Raw genomic sequence first — 22,850 nt, 5'->3', positions numbered from 1 at the left:
ACTTCAAGGGGAGATGATTCTGAACTTATTCTTACGTTGCTCATTTACGATAGGGGTTGAGTACTCATTGGTATGAAAACACTGTTAGTTTTAATTTTTAATGTGTTTACGAACCCCCCCCCCCCACCCTCTCACACATATATTTCATGGCCATAATAAAAACAAACAAGAGCACCGCATTGCGGGTGCAGACCGCTCATCTATTTTCTTTTTAAAGGTGAAGGGACTCTCGATTTAAATAACAAAGGAGGGAGAGGTGGAGTGAAGAGGGATGTGGACATTTATGACATTATCTTCCAAAAATGTGACAAAAAAAATGCAAAAAAAAAAAACAACAAAAAAACAATTCGGCGGGGGGGGGGGGAGGGGATTCTTGGGTGCGATGGTTGGACGGTATTTCAAAAATAAAAAAACATAAAAAAAAATATTTGTGTTTTTTAACCGTTTCAAAAAAAATTGAGGGGGTGGGGTGGGGGGTATAGTGTGAGGGTGTGGTGGTTATTTGTGAGATGATCTTAAAACAATAAAAAATAAAAAGGGGGGATTCGGGGGGAGGTTGGGGAGGGAGGGGAGGGCACGGGGATGGTTTGGGTGGAGTCTATTGTGGTATGTCAGGTAAGAGTAGTTTTGTCAAAGTATCAATCAAATCTAATCATAAATAAAGAAGTTATGGCAATTTTAGCAAAAATTAATAATTTTACCTTGAGAGTCAATGTCATTTAAAGGTCAAGGTAAAATTCAACTTGCCAGGTACAGTAACCTCATGATAGCATGAAAGTATTTGAAGTTTGAAAGCAATAGCCTTGATACTTTAGAAGTAAAGTGGATCGAAACACAAAATTTAACCATATATTCAAAGTTACTAAGTCAAAAAGGGCCATAATTCCGTAAAAATGACAACCAGAGTTATGCAACTTGTCCTTTTGCTGTCCCCTTATGATAGTTTGCGAGTGTTCCAAGTATTAAAGCAATATCTATGATACTTTAGGGGTAAAGTGGACCAAAACACAAAACTTAACCAAATTTTCAATTTTCTAAGTATAAAGGGCCCATAATTCCGTCCAAATGCCAGTCAGAGTTACATAACTTTGCCTGCACAGTCCCCTTATGATAACTAATACGTGTTGCAAGTATGAAAGCAATAGCTTTGATACTGTAGGAATAAAGTGGACCAAAACACAAACCTTAACCAAATTTTCAATTTTCTAAGTATAAAAAGGGCACATAATTCTGTCAAAATGCCAGTCAGAGTTACATAACTTTGCCTGCACAGTCCCCTTATGAAAGTTAGTTAGTGTTGCAAGTATGAAAGCAATGGCTTTGATACTTCAGGAATAAAATGGACCTAAACACAAAACTTAACCAAAATTTTCAATTTTTTAAGTATAAAAAGGGCACCTAATTCTGTCAAAATGCAGGCCAGAGTTATCTAACTTTGCCTGCACAGTCCCCTCATGATAGGAAGTAAGTGTACCAAGTTTGAATGCAATAGCATTGATACTTTCTGAGAAAAGTGGACCTAAACGCAAAACTTAACCGGATGCCGACGCCAACGCCGACGCCAAGGTGATGACAATAGCTCATAATTTTTTTTTCAAAAAATAGATGAGCTAAAAATGGTTACAATAAAACAGCATATTTATTTAAACTAAAATGTCTACATCAAAACAAAAAGTTAACATTAAACACAAATAAAAATAATTTGATTCTACTGGGGCTCGAACCTTGGGCCTCCCACATGTGAAGTGAGCGTGTAACCACTACACTACGGAACCGCTTGAAAAATCACCTTTTAACTAAGATATTAATAAGCTATTAATAGTCGGTTTAAATGTAAACCCGGAAGTTTAAACGCTGGATAGTGAGCGGGGTTAAAGGTCCATACCAAAGGGTCCATACCAATGGCAAGATACGGGTCAGGCCTGCGGCCTTCTATATGTGGTTCTTAAAAAAATCTGTAGGAGGACTTGATAGTAATGAGACTAGGGTGCTGTGATGGTGCTCCTCATTGATAAACGGCTGCTTCCTTTATCAAGACTCAGTATTACAATTAATAAAACGTGTCGCGCTTCGCGCCTTTATTAGTTACTGGATGGTTGCTAGGATAGTGGAACAAAGAACTTTTGTTTTTATACAAAACCAGAACGTTTCACCGGTTCGCGTATTTGCCCAGTCCCTGTGATGTTTTATTATTGCCCAGTCCCTGTGGTCAGTTATTAATTAAAAGAATTAGGTTTGCATTATTGGCAATACATGGTGTAGTAAATGTAATAGGCACAAATGCAGTACTCATTTACACTAATTTACACAAAAAATCACCACTATGCCAGATATTCTGACAACAAAAATATATACATTGATCCGTAAAATAACTTCTCCTCCCATATGCGAAAAAAACGTATCTCATACTAGTCGCCGCACTTAAGTGCGACGCCAATTATTGGCACACTTTTCCGTGACTTTCATTAGATACTTTCCGTGAAGCCCAAGCAAAGGTAGTTTAACATGGCGATATTAACATCCATACAGCGTAAACAATGTTAAGCTATGCAAAATAGTTCCGAAGTTATTCACCTCATTAATTACGCACTATCGCAAACACAGATACATTTGTAGACGATTTGAAAATGATTGAAACGATCATTTCGAAAATGGCTGCAGTATGAGCCGTGTTCTGTGAAAAGAGGTTTAAATAAATGTGCGTCAAGTGTCGTCCCAGATTGGCCTGTGCAGTTCGCACAGGCTAATCAGGGACGACACTTTCCGCTTTTATGATATTTTTCGTTTACGGAAAGTCTCTTCTTTGCATAAATCCTGTTTAAGCGGAAAGTGTCGTCCCTGATTAGCCTGTGGCAACTGCATATGCTAATCTGGGACGACACTTCACGCATATTCATTGTATCCTCTTTTCACAGAGCGAGGCTCATATAAATCTTATGGCTGTACACAAAACCAATACTACTGACGTCAAGAAACGCCTAGTATCGGACCAATTGTTTTCTGGAGAACAACTTTTGATAATATATATCTTAAGGATTTGTTCTAAACTTATGTCTTTTCAAACGATAATGCACACAAAACCAATACAACCGACCCAAAGGAAGCTTAAAATTAGACAAACTTGTTTCCTTTAGCCTGTTAAACAATTCCCCCCTTATCAAAATAAGTTTGATAAACAATATATCCCTAATCAACATTAGTCTGACAAACAATATATCCCTAATCAACATTAGTCTGACAAACAACATATTCTGTATCAACATTAGTCTGACAAACAATATATCCCTTATCAACATTAGTCTGACAAACAATATATCACTTACCAACATTAGTTTGACAAACAATATTTCTTTATCAATCTTAATCTGACAATTAATATACCCCTTATCAAGTGTGGCAAACAATATACCCCTTATAAATTTACTTTCAGTCTGACAAACAATATACCCTTTATTAATATTAATTTATGTGACAAACAATAAACCCCTTATCATATTTTTTGTCTGGCAACCAATAATCCCTTATCAGCATAAGTCTGACAAACAACAATATATCCCTTATCAATGTTTTTGTCTAAAAAACATTATTCTGACAAAAATGTACCACTTAACAACTTTTTTTGTCCGACAAGCAATAATCCCTTATCATCATTAGTCTGACAAACAAAATACACCTCATCAATATAATATTTACAAATAATATACCTTTCATATACACCCCTGGAAACCCGATATGCTGTGAAAAGTTGGATGTGCTATGAAAAGTTGCCGATAGATTTCGATGAATTTCGGTAGGGTAAGTAAATCCAGTTCTATAATTGTTTAAAGGCATTTTTGAATTAAAATATATTTTGATGTATGCAAAGGAGGTATTACCATGTATGTTAGAAAAATCCTGGTTATCATTATTCAGGATTTATTGAAATATGGCTATCTAAAGTCGACAATGCAGGGATGACGTGCAGTTTGAGTTGAATGTGAAGTGTGTATATGGTGTTCGCATTTTCTGAATTAGTAAATAACGGTAAATATCTAATCTACATATTTTTGGGTTAATTACGACATCTTCCAATCATACACACATGGGCATGTACACTATTTATAAGCAACATAAAAATCGTTAACTGATTTTTAGTAAATCGCACGATATTTTGACTTTCTGTGTCGAGAATAAAATGTGCACGCTTGCTGAACACTATTTTATTTTCAACATTACTTGATCTTTAGTAAATTGCAGCTGATTGTTTGGCTTTCTTGCTTAAATATGAAATTATATATATTATAAATATTTACATATATTATATAAATCAACGGTCAATAAAACCTTTTTAAACAGTTACAATCTATTAAATAAGCGAACCGTCGTTTTTATATGTTACATGTATTATTATGCATTGGTCTGGAATTTAGAAAATGTTTACATCTCTATTAACTACAGTCTCAACGTCCGTTTAACATTACAATTATTAAATCGTTTCCACGCCATGACTATAATAGTGACTTCTAATGTCTATAGTTTGCTAGTGAATTGTATACAAATACGAGGTCAGTAATTCGAGTATTGTTACTCCAAATATGATTCCTCGTCCATTTGCCAACATACAGCGTTTGATGAAAACATGTCAAACGGACTCTTGGTAAAGCGCAGCACAATACTAATCCCAAACCAACCAAATGCGGAGGGAGGAAGGGGTTGCCGTGACATTATTTTTAGAACTTCCTTAGGACGGTAACAGCTACTTGATCAGAACTAGATCATTTTGAAAACACGCGTAAGTATGTTAGGGTCGCCCATGGTGTGCGAAAATTCACTGCCCGCCTATTTATAACAGAAAACATGTTGAAACGGCAAAAGACTTTACAAATTATACACACACAAACACACAAACTACGTCTACACTCCCCCATAGCCACAATAAAAGTCACTATTATATCCCGTAACGTACAATGACAGTCGAACATGACAATAACAAGCATCGAGTTCACGTACCTTTATGTGTCCGATAACGTTAAACCGTTTCATTGTTTTACGATAACGTATCCGCACTGAATTAACGTGAACGCAACGTCTAAACACAGCGTATCACATCATGTTTCATACGGCGATATAAATAACGACATCAATTTACGCTAATCTATGACATCTCACGCAATTGCATTAGTTCACTTTATGTTTTATCCAATAGCCTGTAGCGCACTGATCGGTTATGCCTGTATACAACATACTGTACAGTCATACACTATATACGTTCGTACAAAACGTGAATCTTGAAAGTTACAGCGTAAACAACAAGGTAAACGCTTGCTTGTTAAAGGAGCATTCTTCAGAATTAAGAGAACATTAACACAACAGATGTAAGACAGGTTCACTTTGCAACGTGAAAGGGATACGATCGCTTGTTATGAGATGTAAAGACAAGTTCAATAAAAAATTATTCCACTATGCCACGATAAAGGGACAGTTATGAGCAAACTGGCAAGACCTGTCAAACAGAGGTTAACTATACCGTGTTAAATGGATACACTCGCATTTATGGAGTATTACAGCACAGAACAAAATAAGTTTTAGTAAATTATTCCTCTCAATTAAGTGTAAACTTGCCTTTTAAACTGCATGTATTTAAGACGCAACATGACATTGCGCCACATCTGATCCGGGAAGTCTATTATGCTATCGTTAATGCGGCCTTTTTGTGTCGTACATGTTTTCGTACGAATTGAAACGGAAAAGAAATGTTTACTGTTGCATAGATTGCCGGGCAATAAACCTGCAGCATCGAGTCGGAGAAATTCGGACGATTAACTCAATTGCGCATGTAAGCTAGTATATATGCTGACCGCATACGGCATAAGACACATTATCGCATTACGCGGCTCATACTTAATTGACTTCAGAGAGCGAACTATACACGTTTTCTGTTCGTAACATAATATATACCATAAGGAGACATCCAATTTACGCATTCGTCGTGCGAGACATGGAATCTACCACGCATTCCAACTAAAAAGTGATGAGGAGTTGCTAGGTTATGATACAGACGTGTTGATAGGAGAAGTCTCCTGGTTTGTAGTTAAAGGAAAATAAATTTCATAGCCAATAATTTCAGACGATGTGTGTTTTTTAAAACATAATAAAAACATATCAGCCAGCATGTGATAGATTCCGATGTAATTATTGTACATAAAACGCAACAGAACACCCTAATAAATATGAACACATTTGAATAGATTGAAAATAAATGGCATTGGTCCTCATTCGAATAACTATTTGAACACATTGAAATAGATTCAAAATGAATTACATTGGTCCTCCTCATTCGAATAAATACGTTCTAATAATGACAGGTGGAGGTCGGTGGACCATGAACTGATCTCACTTCATTTATTCCTACCATCAACACGACTACTTGGATGCGAAGCGCCTCTACTTCCTAGGCCCCTGGTAAAAAGAGCTTCAAAACAGAATTAATGGGCCATAAAATAACTCATAAAAATGCTGTTAAGCGTACATGCTTAAGTGATGGATTCAATGATTAAGGCATTCAATCGTTCACCACAATTTTAATATGTATCACAACGTTCTAGACGAAAATGCAATCGTTAAAAACATAAAAGCGAAAAGAAGTCAAAGATTGATAAAATTATATGAAGAGTATATCAATAGAATTAAACATAAAGACTACAATTTAATTGGATGTGAATATTTTCAGATTATTGAAAGCCAAACAAAAATCATAGATTCAAAAAATAATGTTTTAATTATATTCAAACAAGCATATGCACAATCCAGACTTATAGAACTATTACAAATATATGTTCGTTTATTGATAATCATCTATTGAAATAGTTAATTGTAGAGGTAACGAATTAACTTTTGCTTCTAGATATCCCGGATTTGACGCCTATGGCAGACACGTTTTAATTTTATGTTTTTATTTGTTACCATAATAGTTTTATTTTAAACTATTCCGAATATTACCATTTTGCACGGTACTTCAATTAATGATAATAAAAAAAATCCCTTTAAATTGAAATTAATTATAGTTTTCACAAAAAAATGAAAGTCCTTTTTATATTTCACCTTCATTCTCACCTGTAACAAAAGATTTTGACATGACCCCTAACCTTTGAGCACAACCATGAAGTCACCTGTTTCATTACCATGATGTCATCTGTTACTGGAGACGGCGTTTCGGTGCTTCAATAAACTGCTTCCACATTTAAAGATAATTTCTCAATATATAGAAGACCGTAATCAATACAGTTTCCAAGTGCATGTGAAGATTAAAGCTGGTGTTATTCATACACGAGTTTGACTAAATGAAGGATGTTTTATAAATAAATCGGACGAAACGTAATTATGGTGTATTGGTACATTGCAGACGCTAATGCAAGTCGGCACGGTTTGTATTTTTTTATAAACCATCAAAATATTTTATCACAGCGTTGAAATTGCCAGGGGTCACATGAAAATGTGTTCACTAAAATTTCAATTAAGGATGAATAAGCGATAACTTTTAAGTGATTTTTATAGCACAGTTATCAATAAAATTACAAAACAATTTGCGTTTCGTTTAGTTTTGTAAAAGATAATTGTTTCTGATCGAAATAGACGAAATTATATATGTATGTTACGAAAACTTATTTAAACATTACATCAGAAATATTTGGGTTGAATTAACCTGTACACTTTTTGGTATATTGGCCAAAGGTATGCACGATTTCAACAATAGACATTAAATGTCTCAGCCATTAACATTAATCGCGCAACACGTTTATTGTTTTTGTTTCCATCTATGCATATTATGCATATATAAAGTTGCCACAGACCTGTCAGCGCCCTCAAACTACTTTGGGGGAAGGGGTCCGCAGCCCTTAGGAGGGGGAATTTTTGCGGCGTTTCCTTTTTTGGGGGATTTTTTTTACTTACTCTCTCATTATTACATTTGTAAATGTTTGCACCATATTCATTGCATTTTTCATAGTTTAGTATGTTTGAAAAGATTAAATTGAAATAGAATTGAGATATAATAATCATGAGACACATCTTTCTATTAAAAAAATATTTTTTTTATGTTTTTTTAGGGGGAATTTTTCCCAAAAAAGGGGAAAAAAGTATACTTTTCAGGTGGGGGACTGCCGCCGAAATTCGGCGGCAGATTTGATAGATTGAGGGCCCTGCCTGTCCACATTTAAGTACGTATAATTGAATATTAGCAAATAGTACATAGTAAGCAGCTCAACAATGAAAGTAAAATTCATAACAAGGGCTGTTTGTAAAACATGCATGCCCCCCATATGGGATTTCAGTTGTAGTGGCAGCCATTGTGTGAATACGTTTTTTGTCACTGTGACCTTGACCTTTGACCTAATGTAAGTTATCATCCGGAAACCATTGTACTATTTCGAGCCACTGTGACCTTGACCTTTGACCTAGTGACCTGAAAATCAATAGGGGTCATCTGCCAGTCATGATCAAGGGGGAGTGAGAGGGGGTATAATGTGGGTGGGGTAATTTATAAGATGTTTAAAAAAACATTTGGGGGTGGGGGGGTGGTAGGGGGAGTGAGAGGGGGTAAAATGTGGTGTGTGGTTATTTATAAGATGTTTAAAAAAAATGGGGGGTGGGGGGTGGGGGGTTGAGAGGGGGGTATAATGTGGGGTGTGGTAATTTATATATGATTAAAAAAAATGGGGGGTGGGGGGGTAGGGGGTGGGGGTGAGACGGGTGTAATAATTTGGGGTGTGTAATTATTAGATGTTAAAAAAAAATGGTGGGGGTGGGGTAGGGGGGTGGGGGGTGGGGTGAGAGGGGAGAATACTGTGGGGTGTGTGTAATTTAAAGATGTTTTAAAAAAATTGGGGGTGGGGGGGGTGGGGGAAGGGGGTTGGGGGTGCGAGGGGGGTAATAATGTGGGGTGGGGTTATTATTAGATGTTTAAAAAAACTTGGCGGGGGGGTGGGGTGCTGGGAGGTGGCGGTCGGGGGGAGTGCGCGGGGGTCTCCTGTGGGGTGTGCTCCTTTCTAAGCTGTTTCCCCCCCTTGGGGGGTGGGGGGGAGTCCGGGAGAGTGGGAGGGAGGTATAATGTGGGGTGTGGTAATTTATAAAATGTTTCAAAAAAATTGGGGGTTGGGGGGGGGGTGGGGGGGGGGGGGGGGTGGGGGTGAGAGGGGGGTAATAATGTGGGGCGATGTTATTTATTAGATGTTTAAAAAAATTTGGAGGTGGGGTGGGGGTGGGGTGAGAGGGGGTAATAATGTGGGGTGGGGTAATTTATTAGATGTTTAAACAAAAAATTTGGAGGTGGGGTTGGGGGTGGGTGGGTAGGGGGGGGAGAAGGGGGGAGTGAGAGGGGGTATAATTTGGGGTGTGGTAATTAATTAGATGTTTAAAAAAAATGGGGGGTGAGTAAGTAGGGGGGTCGAGGGGGGTGAGCGGGGGGCTAATGTGGAGTTGGGTTATTTATTAGATGTTTAAAAAAAAATGGGGGGGGGTTATATCCTCTATTCATTAAACATGAAATTTTAACTTATTGCATTTGTTTCCCCTGTATATAAGAAAGATATAATAGTGTATTACCTCCCCTGTCCTGCTTATATTTATATTAATCAACAAAATTAAACATTAACACAATATTTAATATACAAAATATACAAAAAAAATCATATTCTGATAATATTTTTACTGATCCACTTTATTTTACTCAAAGGATGATGTTTCATTGGACTGATAATTATAGATTTAGGATTACAGACCAGTTGCTTCAGTAATATTGCTAGAGTTCGCCCTGTTGGCCGCGTATGCATTCTTGAGTTATCATCCAAAAACCATTTTACTATTTCGGGTCACCGTGACCTTGACCTTTGACCTAGTGACCTCAAAATCAATAGGGATCATCTGCGAGTCATGATCAATGTACCTATGAAGTTTCATGATCCTAGGCCCAAGCGTTCTTGAGTTATCATCTGACAACCACCTGGTGGACGGACCGACAAACAGACCGACATGAGCAAAGCAATACACCCCCTCTTATTCGAAGGGGGCATAAATTTATTATAAAAGAACCATACCACCAATAAAAATGTATACGAGAAGTAGCTGAAAACTACTAGTTTAGCTATCTCGAGATCCCGACTTAGCTTACTCCAGGGTCTTCCCCAGGCCATTTAAGCGCCCCTTGCCGGGGCGCTTGAATTTCGAAATCAGAGTCCCCGGGGCGTTTGAAATTTTCCGATCAGTGTATTCTTCAGTAAAAGAAAGTGGAGATTGTCCAAAAAAATCAAGGTTTCCCTATCAGTGTATCAATATTCCCTGTTTTAAAAGAGCACTCGGTACCTACTTTCACAAGTAATCGCCATAAACACCACATAGGGTAATGGATAATCCACTGATAAGAGAATAGCATGACGCGCGTATCGATTATTCTAGCCACATTACACGGTCATTTAAATGCTGACAAGGATGTATCTGGTAACTTTCCAGTCGTCAAACTGTGAATTTCATCGTCCAATCGGTTACGCGAATGCTTATGAGGGCGGGGTTAACTATCGACCATTATTTTTGATTGACGTCGGGCATGAAGTAAGAGTTTATCGCAGCTTGATTAGCAAAAAGTTGTACCATTTGAGTAATATAAAACCGGTAATTAGTACAGTACAGAACATTAAAGACGGTTTCGAGCATCATCATCACACCTTTTTACTGTAAACAAGTGTTACCTATGACTCATAATTAATACGAGAAATTAATTGCAAGTGGTAAACAATTAATTATTATAGCGAGTAAGTTGTGCAAATGACTCCCTGTTACAATTATGTGATAACAATTAATTTAATTCCAGTACATGTATATTTCAACATGTCCATTTATAGAACTGATTCACCTCGTTTTTCTGACATTTATTCGACACGTAATGCGCTTTAACAAATTTTCGTTGAATTAATTACGCACACTTATAAATGTTTCGTCCGATAATCGATAGTTAGAAGACTGATGATGGCAACCGGCCGTGATCCTCGTGGACAACGTGAATTTCATGCATAATTCCGTCAAAACATTTATTCGACTCGTAAAGTGTGCAAACAAATTATCGTTGAATTTATAACGCAACGGTTAATATTTGTTGAAATCTCAAAAGGGAATAATTAAATTTGTAATCCGAAACCCATTACCGTAAGTCGATGTTAACGCGTTTTTAATCCGAAACACACTTCCGAATGTAAATGTTACCGCAAATAACAAATTACAGATAACAAATTATCGTTGAATTTATAACGCAACGGTTAATATTTGTTGAAATCTCAAATGGGAATAATTAAATTTGTTATCCGAAACCCATTACCGTAAGTCGATGTTAACGCGTTTTTAATCCAAAACACACTTCCGAATGTAAATGTTACCGCAACGTTAAATATTTTTGCTTCAAATTAGCAGTGCAAATTTATTTTGTGTCGAATCTTTTTCTCAATTAAAAAGAGCGCGAAAATTATGCAGCATGTACAACGTCGCGTCTTTTGCATACAAATGGCGTGTATTGAGCGTTTTAACAAGCACAGGCAATATTTCATCAAATCTATAACTAGTCACTTAAAAAATGGCAAGGTTTGTGTTAAAGAAATAACTGAAAGCTTTTATCGTAAATATTTACCAGAAAGAGATTGATAAAAACGGAATAAACGGGATTATCGGGTAATAAATAGAAACTTGAAAAATAGTAAGTATACAGTAATAGAGTCGGGTTGAAACGGATGTATTGGGGAATCGTTCGAGTCGGGATTTTACTATCTGTGCGGAAAAGTTTTAAAACAAACAATATAAAAAAAATATATTTTTAAATGACTGGGGGATTTTTTTGAAGAGTCATAGCGCACCAAATGACGTCTTTTGACGCTGCTTTTTTTAGTTATAACGCACCACAGAACGTGAATTGACACGTTAAATTAAAAAAAAAATCAACGTCGGGAGGGGACACCCCTCACGAACCCACCCCCGGGGCGCCTGAACAAATTCCTGGGGAAGGCACTGCTTACTCGTGGCCACGAATTAGTCAGCCAATCAAATTGTTCCACATGGTCATTCATGGTGATCTTTATACAAAGAGAAGTAATCATCACAGTAAAAGCCCGCTTTGGTCAACTATATATATATGCGTACATACTATTTGCACATGTTACGCAAAACTTGATGGCTGACTAACTCACGGCCACGAGATAGGTAAAATGCTCTCCTCTTTTGTTTAATGTACCCTTCTTTTATTTACTGCACCGCTCTTTTTTTAATTGCACACCTCTTTTATTTAGTTTTGCACTCCTTTTTTATCACATGCTATACCCTGTTTCCCATGTAATACAACCATTGCATATTTGTTTACATTACACATGTGTAATACAACATTTTTAAGCATTTTCATTGACTTAGTTTTAGTTTATTGCCCAATCGCATTTTGTTATTTTGCTGAAATGACGTTGCAACGTCAAATGCCGTCACGAAATGTAAACAACATTCGGGATTTATCATTATGTTTGCGAAAATATTTATTAAATTCGCTCATTTAAAAGCATGTGATAAAAAAGATCTAACACTTGTTGTCATATCATACCATATTTTATTAAACTCGTCCAGGAAATTCGTTAGAAATTCCTGAACTCGTGTAATAAAATATAGTATGATATGACAACTCATGCCAGATCCTATATGTATCTCGTGGCCTCGACTTAGTAACTCGATGCCACGACATAGCTAACTCGTGGCCACGAGATAGAAAAAAGAGGAGTGATATTAAAAAAGAGGAGTGAATGTCACCTCTATGCCACCGTTGAAAACAATGTAGCGCGCCATGCTTTTACATTAAAACCTACGCGTAGACGTTTGGTTCCATGTACACAGCTCCAATCAAATTCGTGCCAATCCATACCACATGATCATACATTAAACAACAGCTGGCACAAGACAGCCTGCACCACGTAAGTCTACTACCTCTGAATCATAATGTACATTTTCTATCAGTCATCTGATATCATGACTAATTCCCAACCACTTATATTTAAAATTCAATATTTGTAGTAGTTAATGCAAACATAAACTTGTGAATATATACATAACGAGAGGGCCTTAAGGTACTACTACCTGAGACATGTATACAATAAACTGTTATGGACATAATTTGAACAAACTTATTAAAGGACCACCAGTAGCATACAACATATTAAACACCTAACCATTTAATTCCACAAAACACCATTTTTTGGACCAAGTTATGTACAATACAAGTTTTTATACATCATGTGACACCCCATGGAATGATTAGTTTTGACCCCAAAGGCATTATTTGAACAAACTCATTTTAGAACAAGAGGACCAAGATGGCCCTAGTTCGCTCACTTTTTACAAGGCCTTGTTCATTGCTTAGTTGCAAATTCAGTACTCTAGAGCATATAAGATTGGTTACTTTTGCAGTGTAAGCATATGGTTATTGGTTAATTCAGATTGAGTACTGTCCATTTGCATGGGTTTTTAACAATGTATACATTTGCAAGTTATGCTAATTCTACATGTGTTTACAAGGTTTTTGTAAGATTTTGACCCCGTGACCAAGATTGTAACAAGACATGACCCTATGTCAAACTTTGCCTAAATATCATCAGGAAAAACACCCTGGTCATGTTTCAACATTATTGGACCAAAACTAAACCCTCTAGTTTGTTTAAAAGGTTTTTGTAATATTAGATCCCATGACCTAGATTTTGTCCCCACATTTTCAAACGTCAAACTTGACCAAGATATCATCAAGACAAAAATCATCTGGCGTATGGAGTGTTTACGAGTTTTTTGTAAGATTTGACCTGTTGACCTACTTTTTGACCCGCATGACCAAACATCACACTCTGTTTACAAAAATAAATATTATGACCAAGATAAATAAAATCTGAAACAGAATTGTGACCTCTAAAGTGTTTACATGGATTTTGTATAATAATGAAAAATTTGAAAATCTAAGGGCAAAAATTCAGGCATTTGTGATGCGATCTTGCTCAATATCACAATTGACTGAGATCTTGTGGCCATATAGCTTCTCAGTTATTGTTATAAAGAATAAGAATGCTAGAGTGTTTACAAACCAAATGTGGACGGATGAACGGATGACGGACAAATACCAATTCTAAAACCTCACCTGAGCAATCAGGTGAGCTAAAAAGTGTGTTTTTTCACCGATCTGAGCCATTTTCCAACTTTTCCTAGATATCAATAAAACCAATGTCTTGACTAAGTTTCACGATGATTAGGCAAACGTGACTTCTAGAGTATTCACAAGGTTTCTCTATAGTCATATAAGGAAAACTGCCCCCCCCCCGCTTGCAGCCATGTTTTTGGACCGATCGGGACCATTTTTTAACTCATCTGAGATATTGATAAAACCAATGTTTTCGCAATGTTTCATGATGATTGGGGAAAAAAGTGACTTTGAGATTGTTCACAAGTTTTTTTTACTATATAAATATAAGGAAAATGCGCCAACCCGCCCCCTGGCAGCCATGTTTTTCAACAGACCATAACCATTTTCGAACCCAAATCTCGTATCTAGGAAACAAATGCTTTGACCAAATTTCATGAAAATTGCGCCAAAAATGTGACTTCTAGAGTGTTCTCATGTTTTCACTATATACATATAGAGAAAACTGCCCCGCCCAATGGCCGCCATGTTTTTTCACCAATCTGGACCATTTTCGAACTCGTCCGAGATATCGATAAAACCAATGTTTTGACCAAGTTTCATTATGATTGGTAAAAGATGTGACTTCTTGACTGTTCACAAGCCTTTTTTATTATATAAATATAAGGAAAACTGCCCCACCCCCCTGGCAGCCATGTTTTTCAACGGACCAGAACCATTTTCTTACCTAACTCACATATATAGTTAAGAAATGTTCTGACCAAATTTCATGAAGTTTGGACCTAAAATGTGATTTCTAGAGTGTTCACATGTTTTCAGTATATACATATAGAGAACACTGCCCCACCCTCTGGCGGCAGTGTTGTTCACCGATCTGGACCATTTTCAAACTCGTCCGAGATTTCTGCGCCGCTTTAAAAAAAAATTTGACCTTTGACCTTGAAGGATGACCTTGACCTTGAACTTCCACCACTCACAATGTGCAGCTTCATGATAAGGCCGCTTTGAAAAAATAATTCTTTTTTTTTTACCTTTGACCTTGAAGGATGACCTTGACCTTAAACTTTCACCACTCAAAATGTGCAGCTTCATGAGACAGCCGCTTTGGATTTTTTTATTTGTTTTACCTTTGACCTTGAAGGATGACCTTGACCTTGAAGAATGACCTTGACCTTGAACTTCCACCACTCAAAATGGCAGCTTCATGAGAAATTTTGATTTTTTTAAATTTATTTTTTACCTTTGACCTTGAAGGATAACCTTGACAGATGACCTTGACCTTGAACTTCCACCACTCAAAATGTGCAGCTTCACGAGAACAGCGCTTTGAAACAAGTTTAAACTTTTTTGACCTTGGAGGATGACCTTGACCTTGAATTTCCACCACTTAAAATGTGCAGCTTCATGAAATACACATGCATGCCAAATATCAAGTTGCTATCTTCAATATTGAAAAATGAACTTCCCCCACTCAGAATGTGCAGCTTCATGATAACGCCGCTTTGGAAAATATATCTTTTTTTTACCTTTGACCTTGAAGGATGACCTTGACCTTAAACTTCCACCACTCAAAATGTGCAGCTTCATGAAAACACTGCTTTGGAAAAAAATTATTTGTTTAACCTTTGACTTTGAAGGGTGACCTTGACCTTGAAGGATGACCTTGACCTTGAACTTCCACCACTCAAAATGTGCAGCTTCATGAGAAATTTTGAATTTTTTTAAAGTTATTTTTTACCTTTGACCTTGAAGGATGACCTTGACCTAGACGGATGACCTTGACCTTGAACTTCCACCACTCAAAATGTGCAGCTTCATGAGAATGCTGCTTTGAAACAAGTTTATATTTTTTTGACCTTGAAGGATAACCTTGACCTTGAATTTCCACCACTCAAAATGTGCAGCTTCATGAGATACACATGCATGCCAAATATCAAGTTGCTATCTTCAATATTGATAAATGTGTTTTGTCAGAAACACTATGTCCCCTTCGGCGCCGCTTTGGATTTTTTTTTTGACCTTTGACCTTGAAGGATGACCTTGACGTTTTACCACTCAAAATGTGCGGCTCCATGAGATACACATGCATGCCAAATATCAAGTTGGTATCTTCAATATTGCCAAAGTATTCATAAAATGAGCGATTTCGGCCACATATACTTGACCTCTGACCTTGAAGGATGACCTTGACCTTTCACCACTCAAAATGTGGGGCTCCATGAGATACACATGCATGCCAAATATCAAGTTGGTATCTTCAATACTGCCAAAGTATTCATAAAATGAGCGATTTTGGCCACATATATTTGACCTCTGACCTTGAAGGATGACCTTGACCTTAACCTTTCACCACTCAAAATGTGGGGCTCCATAAGATACACATGCATGCCAAATATCAAGTAACTATCTTCAATATCGCAAAAGTATTCAAAAAATGACAGATTTTGGCCACATATATTTGACCTCTGACTGTGAAGGATGACCTTGACCTTTCACAACTCAAAATGTGCAGCTCCATTAGATACACATGCATGCCAAATATAAAGTTGCTATCTTGAATTTTGAAAAAGTTATTGCAAATGTTAAAGTTGGAGCAAACAGACAGACCAACAGACAGGGCAAAAACAATATGTCCCCCACTATAGTGGGTGGGGGACATAAAAAATATAGCAGACAACAACTGATTTAGCGTTAAAATTCCCGGGTACATTTTAGTATATATACCGTACACGGGGTATATGTAAGCAGAGGGCCAGATAAGATGCGTATTTGCGTAAAATACGCATGAAAAAAAAGAAAAAAACGCATGACTTAAAATTTTGTTGAGTAAAAAAACTCCTGACTAAATACGAATTACGCATTGTGTTCAATTTCAATGCGTATTAGCCGTTCATACATGCATATAAAGTCATGTAAACATGACTGGTTTCCGTCATTGTGTCCACACCGGTAAAAACGTAGTGACATCACCATCTATGTATAGAATGTGGTACCCGACCTAATTTTCTCCTCAGTCAGAACGGTATCATTTCATGTTGGCTCACGATAAATGCAGATGTTGACACAACGGACTCCCCGCTGCATTGTTGATAATCGATATACACTTATGGTGAAAACATTTGGCATCACATTCGATAAAACCCGAATTGCCCAACTTCAAGCATATAATTTTTGCTATCTCTTGTGTGGCACTATGGAAGAACCTTTTACCTTCAAGCCCTTTTTAAATGGCGCCAAAATACACATATAATAAACAAGTGTTGTGGGCCATGCTTAGAAGATGTTGATGGTGGCTGTACAGTGTGTGCTAAACAGTGACTTGCCAAATCAAGGCGGAAAAAGAAATTAATGGCTGCTTATAAGCCAAGGAAGAAAATCAGAAAAACTGTTAAATAAAACAAACGTGCTTGCTTTCTTGTGTACAAGACTGCTTGTTATAGCGAATTAACATTACATGTACAATTTTTCATTTATTTTGATCCTTTGAACATAAATACTCCTTACAATTATCGGATTTTGATTTTTACTCGTCAATTAAAAATTTCATGCGTGAAATACCCCTCAGCTGAAAAAATTATCTGGACCTTTGCATGTAAGTATACTTAAGTGTACCCAGGGAACATGTAAGTTATACCCAAGCTGACAATGACTATTTGAGCTTAATTTACCGTACATTCTCAAGCAAGGTCTGCATGTAAGCTACCTACCTAGACAAACAAATTGATATTCTTTCATACAAACTCAAACTCAAGTGATTAATTCACAATGCATATAATTAGTAAGGGACCTTGACCAGACCCATGTTAGGCAAAATACCTCCATCAAAGTTCAAGTTATTAAGTTGATACTGTAAACCAATTGTATAAGCAGTGACATTGATTTTTAGTTAACCATCTGGCCCAATGCAATAACAAAGGAGGTCTCAATGCAAACTAGCTACATCCAGAGTTCAATTGGAATTGAATTATATGTTGGCAAAAGCACACCTCAACATAAATTTTCCAAGAAAAAAAGAAATTATTCTCATAAATTTATAGTCACTTGTCAGTGACAATTCATTTTTAGTCAAATATCTGTATTTTACATGGAGAATTGTTGTACCTTAACGTCATGCTTAACTTATAAAGTACATAATGTCAAAGGGAAAACATATCATTGTATTGCGGGTAAGCAACCTAAGTCCTGATCAGTGACCTCACACAATGACAAGTAAACATATGAACGTTTTACAAAAGTGCATATAGTATAAACAGAGATGTGGATTTGTTGCATGCAAATCTAAAATATAAATGTACACAGGGGTCAAAATTCTGCTAAATTGCAGGTAAGAGTCTTTGTCAGTAACCTTGCATGATGATTCTCAAGATATGTCTGAAGATTTATTCAAACATCTGTCTGCAGTAGATACAGAAATATGTACCGGTACTTAGACACAGACCTTAGGTGATTTGTCTAAAAAAAAAGGTACATTACTCTCCAAAAGAGCTGGTCACAGTTAAAAACTTTAAGTATTTGTGAGTGACAGATAATCAACCCATAAACTAAAGTTTTATTTCAATATCATATGAATACATTGCAATATGGTGTTATTGGACATATAAATTTGAAATTTCTTAGTACCAAAAATTGCACAATTCTGCTAAATTGAAGTTCCTAGTTATGGGCCTTGGTAAGTAACCTCACATGTGTGAATTTTCACGTGAACGCATGTAGCAGAAACAGTGATGCAGTGATGTTGCGTGTAAAACTTAATCACCCTTACTGACAAAGGGACAAGTAGTTAAACTCAAACTATTCTATCAATATAATAGATAAACATATCAATTATATAGTGTTTGTGATGCTTCAATAATTTGGAATATGAACGTTTCACTTACAAAGTGATTAGAGTGATGCTTATAAGTGTAAACGCCTAAATGGCAAAGTGGCAGCATCATGATTTTAATACTTAAGGATCTGATTTCAAATCCTATCGTTGAGTGAACCGAATCGACGCTGCCCTAATTCGACGCAATTTTTGTTTTGCCTCTGTTTGATACATAAGCGACATCCGTTGACGTCATACAATAGCACATGGTACTCTACGCACAATTTACTAGAGTTATTGTTTGTTATATGGAAAATAGCGGGTTTAAAGGTAAGATATGGTTGATCGGTTTGCAAGTGATGGATTTTTATCTATTTTACTTAATGCAAAACTTTTGAACACTTTACACCCAATTGTCTTTGTTAATAAGACCGTGGGATAATGCATCGGTTTCGTCTGCAAAAGTTCACTTTTTCATTCATAAGTCACGTGACTGCCATTTGACAAAACATCGTATAAATAGATTTATTTTCACTATGAAAAAGGTGTACGCGTAAACTTTGATTTGAAGTCCGGATATGTTTTTGGTTAAGCTCTAATACAATTTTAACTATATGTAGCAAGTGTTTATGTTGGTAATTGCATATTATGTTTATTACTAATTTTTATTTAATTAATTATAAGTGCAGGTTCCACAAAAGAAGTACAGGTTATATTCACATATCTTTCATAAACTAACGACATAAACACAGCTTATGACAGAGTTGCTGACACAGGCCCCTATTAAAACCACTGCCAGACAGTATGGCATCACACAATTAAAAATCTGAATTGATTTAATTAATTTCAGTTTCATATTACTTTTACAGCAATTACAAATTTAAGTACAACCATGAGTTAATATTTTATTCATTCAGTCTCCACAGGAGTGATATTAACATTGAAATCATGTAACCAATCAGATGCGTCGTTTTAGGGCACTCTCAACAGATATGGCCGCCGTTACATAGACTTGGGTCATTTCGTTTTTCAACGACTTTTTGTTAATAACACAATCAATTGAATTTAACATGTGTAAATAAAAGGTACATGTGTAATGAAATAACAAAATAATAACATAACTCCCTATATTGAGCAACAAAACTTCAACAAACTGCTTGTATGCGTCGAAATTGGGCACTCGAGGATAAGAACGGTCATTTAAAAAAATATGTTTTCTTTATTTTAGATTTATTTTAGATACTTGCAAATACTGCATTGTATTTATAAAAAAAACATCATAGTAATGTAAATACATAGAATGACATGTTTCATGAATCTGAAAAATGTGTCCCTTAAAAATATGTATGATTTGAAAATAATAAAAAAATACCACTGCCAATGACAAAGTCACACACACTATAGTATTAGATCTATATATGTACATAATGTAGTTGCTATCTTACCCCCGTGTTCATGTCCATGCCATATTCCTCATCCAAAGTGAGCGAGCCTGTAGGCTTTTCATTGTAACTTATCACACTTTCCATGGCCAATATGATGGCAATATCACATATAATTTATTGAGAAACAAGACAGTGCCACAATGTCTAATATTTTGAATGTCATAATTGATTAATGATGATCAGTGAACTTTAATATGTTGCATTATGCTGTAGATGCAGTTAAATTATGAGGTTAATAAAGTGTACCATTAACCGCAAACAATCTGTAAGCAAACGAACTGGCCATAAACAAGATTTATTTACGCGATTCACATTCACAATAATCACATGAACAATCTAAAATCAACTGACTGTTAATAAAAAGCATGGTTTATATAGAGGATGTATATTTATCGATATTTTTAATGCAAGTTTATAAAAAAAAACGAAAATAATGAAATATGGTGCTTTTCTGATGATTACCAACTTATTAAACAATACAATCATAAGTTGAAGAAAAAACACATTAATCCGTCATGTAAGCAGCCATTTTGAATATCACATGATGATCATGTGATCTGAAGTACACAACTTATGGGCTGTTGTCGACTCTTTTATTTGAACAGCCAGTCATAAAAAGGCCACAATAAACTAACCTTACAATAATAAACAAGAAGAAACTAAAATTAAAAGAGGATGAAACATTTATCATCGTAATAGCGATTGTTATTTGATGTTGCCGATTATTAATGTATTTATTTCAACGTATTATTCACTGAGTTTAACAACGTAAATATCGGCAATGGACACACTGCGCATTCATACAGTAACATGTCTAACGATGAAAGTTGCATCTTGACGACGTGTACGTCCTTACATAAGTGTACTCAGTCAAAAGATGAATTTGTTAAAGCTTGTTCATAAATCAATTCATTAATGGATTATAAGTATTTACAAACTCCTTAACATAAGGCTTGTATTTGTGTAATCAATTTAATTCGTTTATTTATGTGTTTTGCAATACAGTTTCAAATTACATTTACTTATTAATCTCTTTGTACATACGCAGAACACGTCCGACGTAAAAAAACACACTTCAATTTGAAATACCGGCAAAGTTTTCTAGAACACAAGTGTTAATGTAACGTGGCGTACAATATGCATCTCTATGTAGTTAAAGGTTCATGCCTGATTGGTCTTACTTTGTGGACCCTCCGTGCGGTACACTTGTAGCTTACGTGTAGCGATTCATACGATTTTTTTATCTGAACATTATTTAATATGACTTATTTAGGAATTACGTCGGCGTTTGTGAATTAATCACCCTGATCATGGTCGCTGCACACTGATAAACTAAAATTATTTACGTTTCATGGGGAAGGATCGATACGGAGAGGGGGGGGGGGGGGGGGGGGGCGGTAAAAAAAATGCTTCAGGAAAAAATGACTCTTCCACGGGATTACACTTCCGTTCATTGATATATTTTTAAACATTGGGTCAAAAACTTCCACGTTTTTCTCAGCTTATTATCGAAAAATTGCTGATTATATTTTTATTATGAAGCAGATAATGTATTATCAACTGATAAAGGTCACCCACTGTGATCACAGCAGGGGCTAATACATAGGGTTTCAAGGTTTGTGGGGATGGGTGTAACAAGTGTGGGGTTGTCGGCCAAAACAGGACAGAATAGCTTTTAAAAAGATCGTATTTTGGTTTAATAATAAATACAAATACGTAGCCTTTTAATAGTGCACAAATATTAACATATCATGTTCCGTTTCACAAATAATTTGTAATTACATTAACAAACAATATACTTGTCTGTTCAATAGCTTCAAAACAATGAGAATTTACTACACGAATGTATTTTCATTTATAAAAATGCATATTCATATGAATTATTTTTTTTAACAGCCCCGTTTCCATCTCCTATCGACCCCTGGGAAAAATTCAATCGGAGTTTATTGCAATAAGCAGATATGAATGGCGACTCGAATACAGTGATACGCGTGCTAAGTAATAGTTCAATAAAAACTTATTTTCGGATCATATACAAGCAAGTTTGGTATAGATGTTCAACTTTAATATCCATTATATAATCCGAGACCCGTCACAATGAAAAGGTCACACACTTAATGAAAAATGTCACAAACTTCTAATTATTTGTGAATCGAAATAACAGCTAATTTTCATTCCACCAAAACAAATTTCATAACAAATTCAGTTGTAAAAAACAGCTTTAACTTCTGAAAATATAATCATCACAATTAGTTTTAATTAATATTTTAATATTTATTAAAATGTAAATAACCAATAAATGTAATTACATGAAACCGTTTGTTTTCTCACCGATCAGAAAATGGTCCGTTTTGTGGCACCACTCATTCCATACCAATTAACGCTAACAATAAAATCATTCACATTTGGGGTTTTCCGATCCAAATAT

The 22,850-nt window shown here is 35.9% G+C and overlaps 2 protein-coding genes across 4 annotated transcripts in view; both read right to left on the bottom strand.

Annotated features, from left to right (window-relative positions):
• Positions 1-20,935, bottom strand: part of LOC127858372 (uncharacterized) — a 41,506-nt gene extending 20,571 nt beyond the window's left edge. Inside the window, exons 1-2 of one of the 3 annotated variants that reach the window (XM_052395455.1) lie at positions 20,889-20,935; positions 20,423-20,629 (exon numbers count right to left, since the gene is read on the bottom strand). In XM_052395455.1, the coding sequence (XP_052251415.1) occupies positions 20,423-20,506 (84 nt within the window). In that variant the 5' untranslated portion in view covers positions 20,507-20,629; positions 20,889-20,935. Of the gene's footprint in view, positions 1-4,989; positions 5,142-20,422; positions 20,864-20,888 lie in introns of those variants that run through there. The other 2 variants (XM_052395458.1, XM_052395456.1) reach the window with 2 other exon arrangements.
• LOC127858366 (zeta-crystallin-like) overlaps positions 1-22,850 on the bottom strand; it is a 306,504-nt gene that overhangs the window by 238,255 nt on the left and 45,399 nt on the right. The window lies entirely within an intron of this gene.

This window comes from Dreissena polymorpha, chromosome 14 (assembly GCF_020536995.1).
Source record: "Dreissena polymorpha isolate Duluth1 chromosome 14, UMN_Dpol_1.0, whole genome shotgun sequence".
Lineage (NCBI taxonomy): Eukaryota > Metazoa > Mollusca > Bivalvia > Myida > Dreissenidae > Dreissena > Dreissena polymorpha.
Note: the sequence above shows the minus strand (reverse complement) of the source record. Positions and strands in the feature narration are given on the sequence as shown.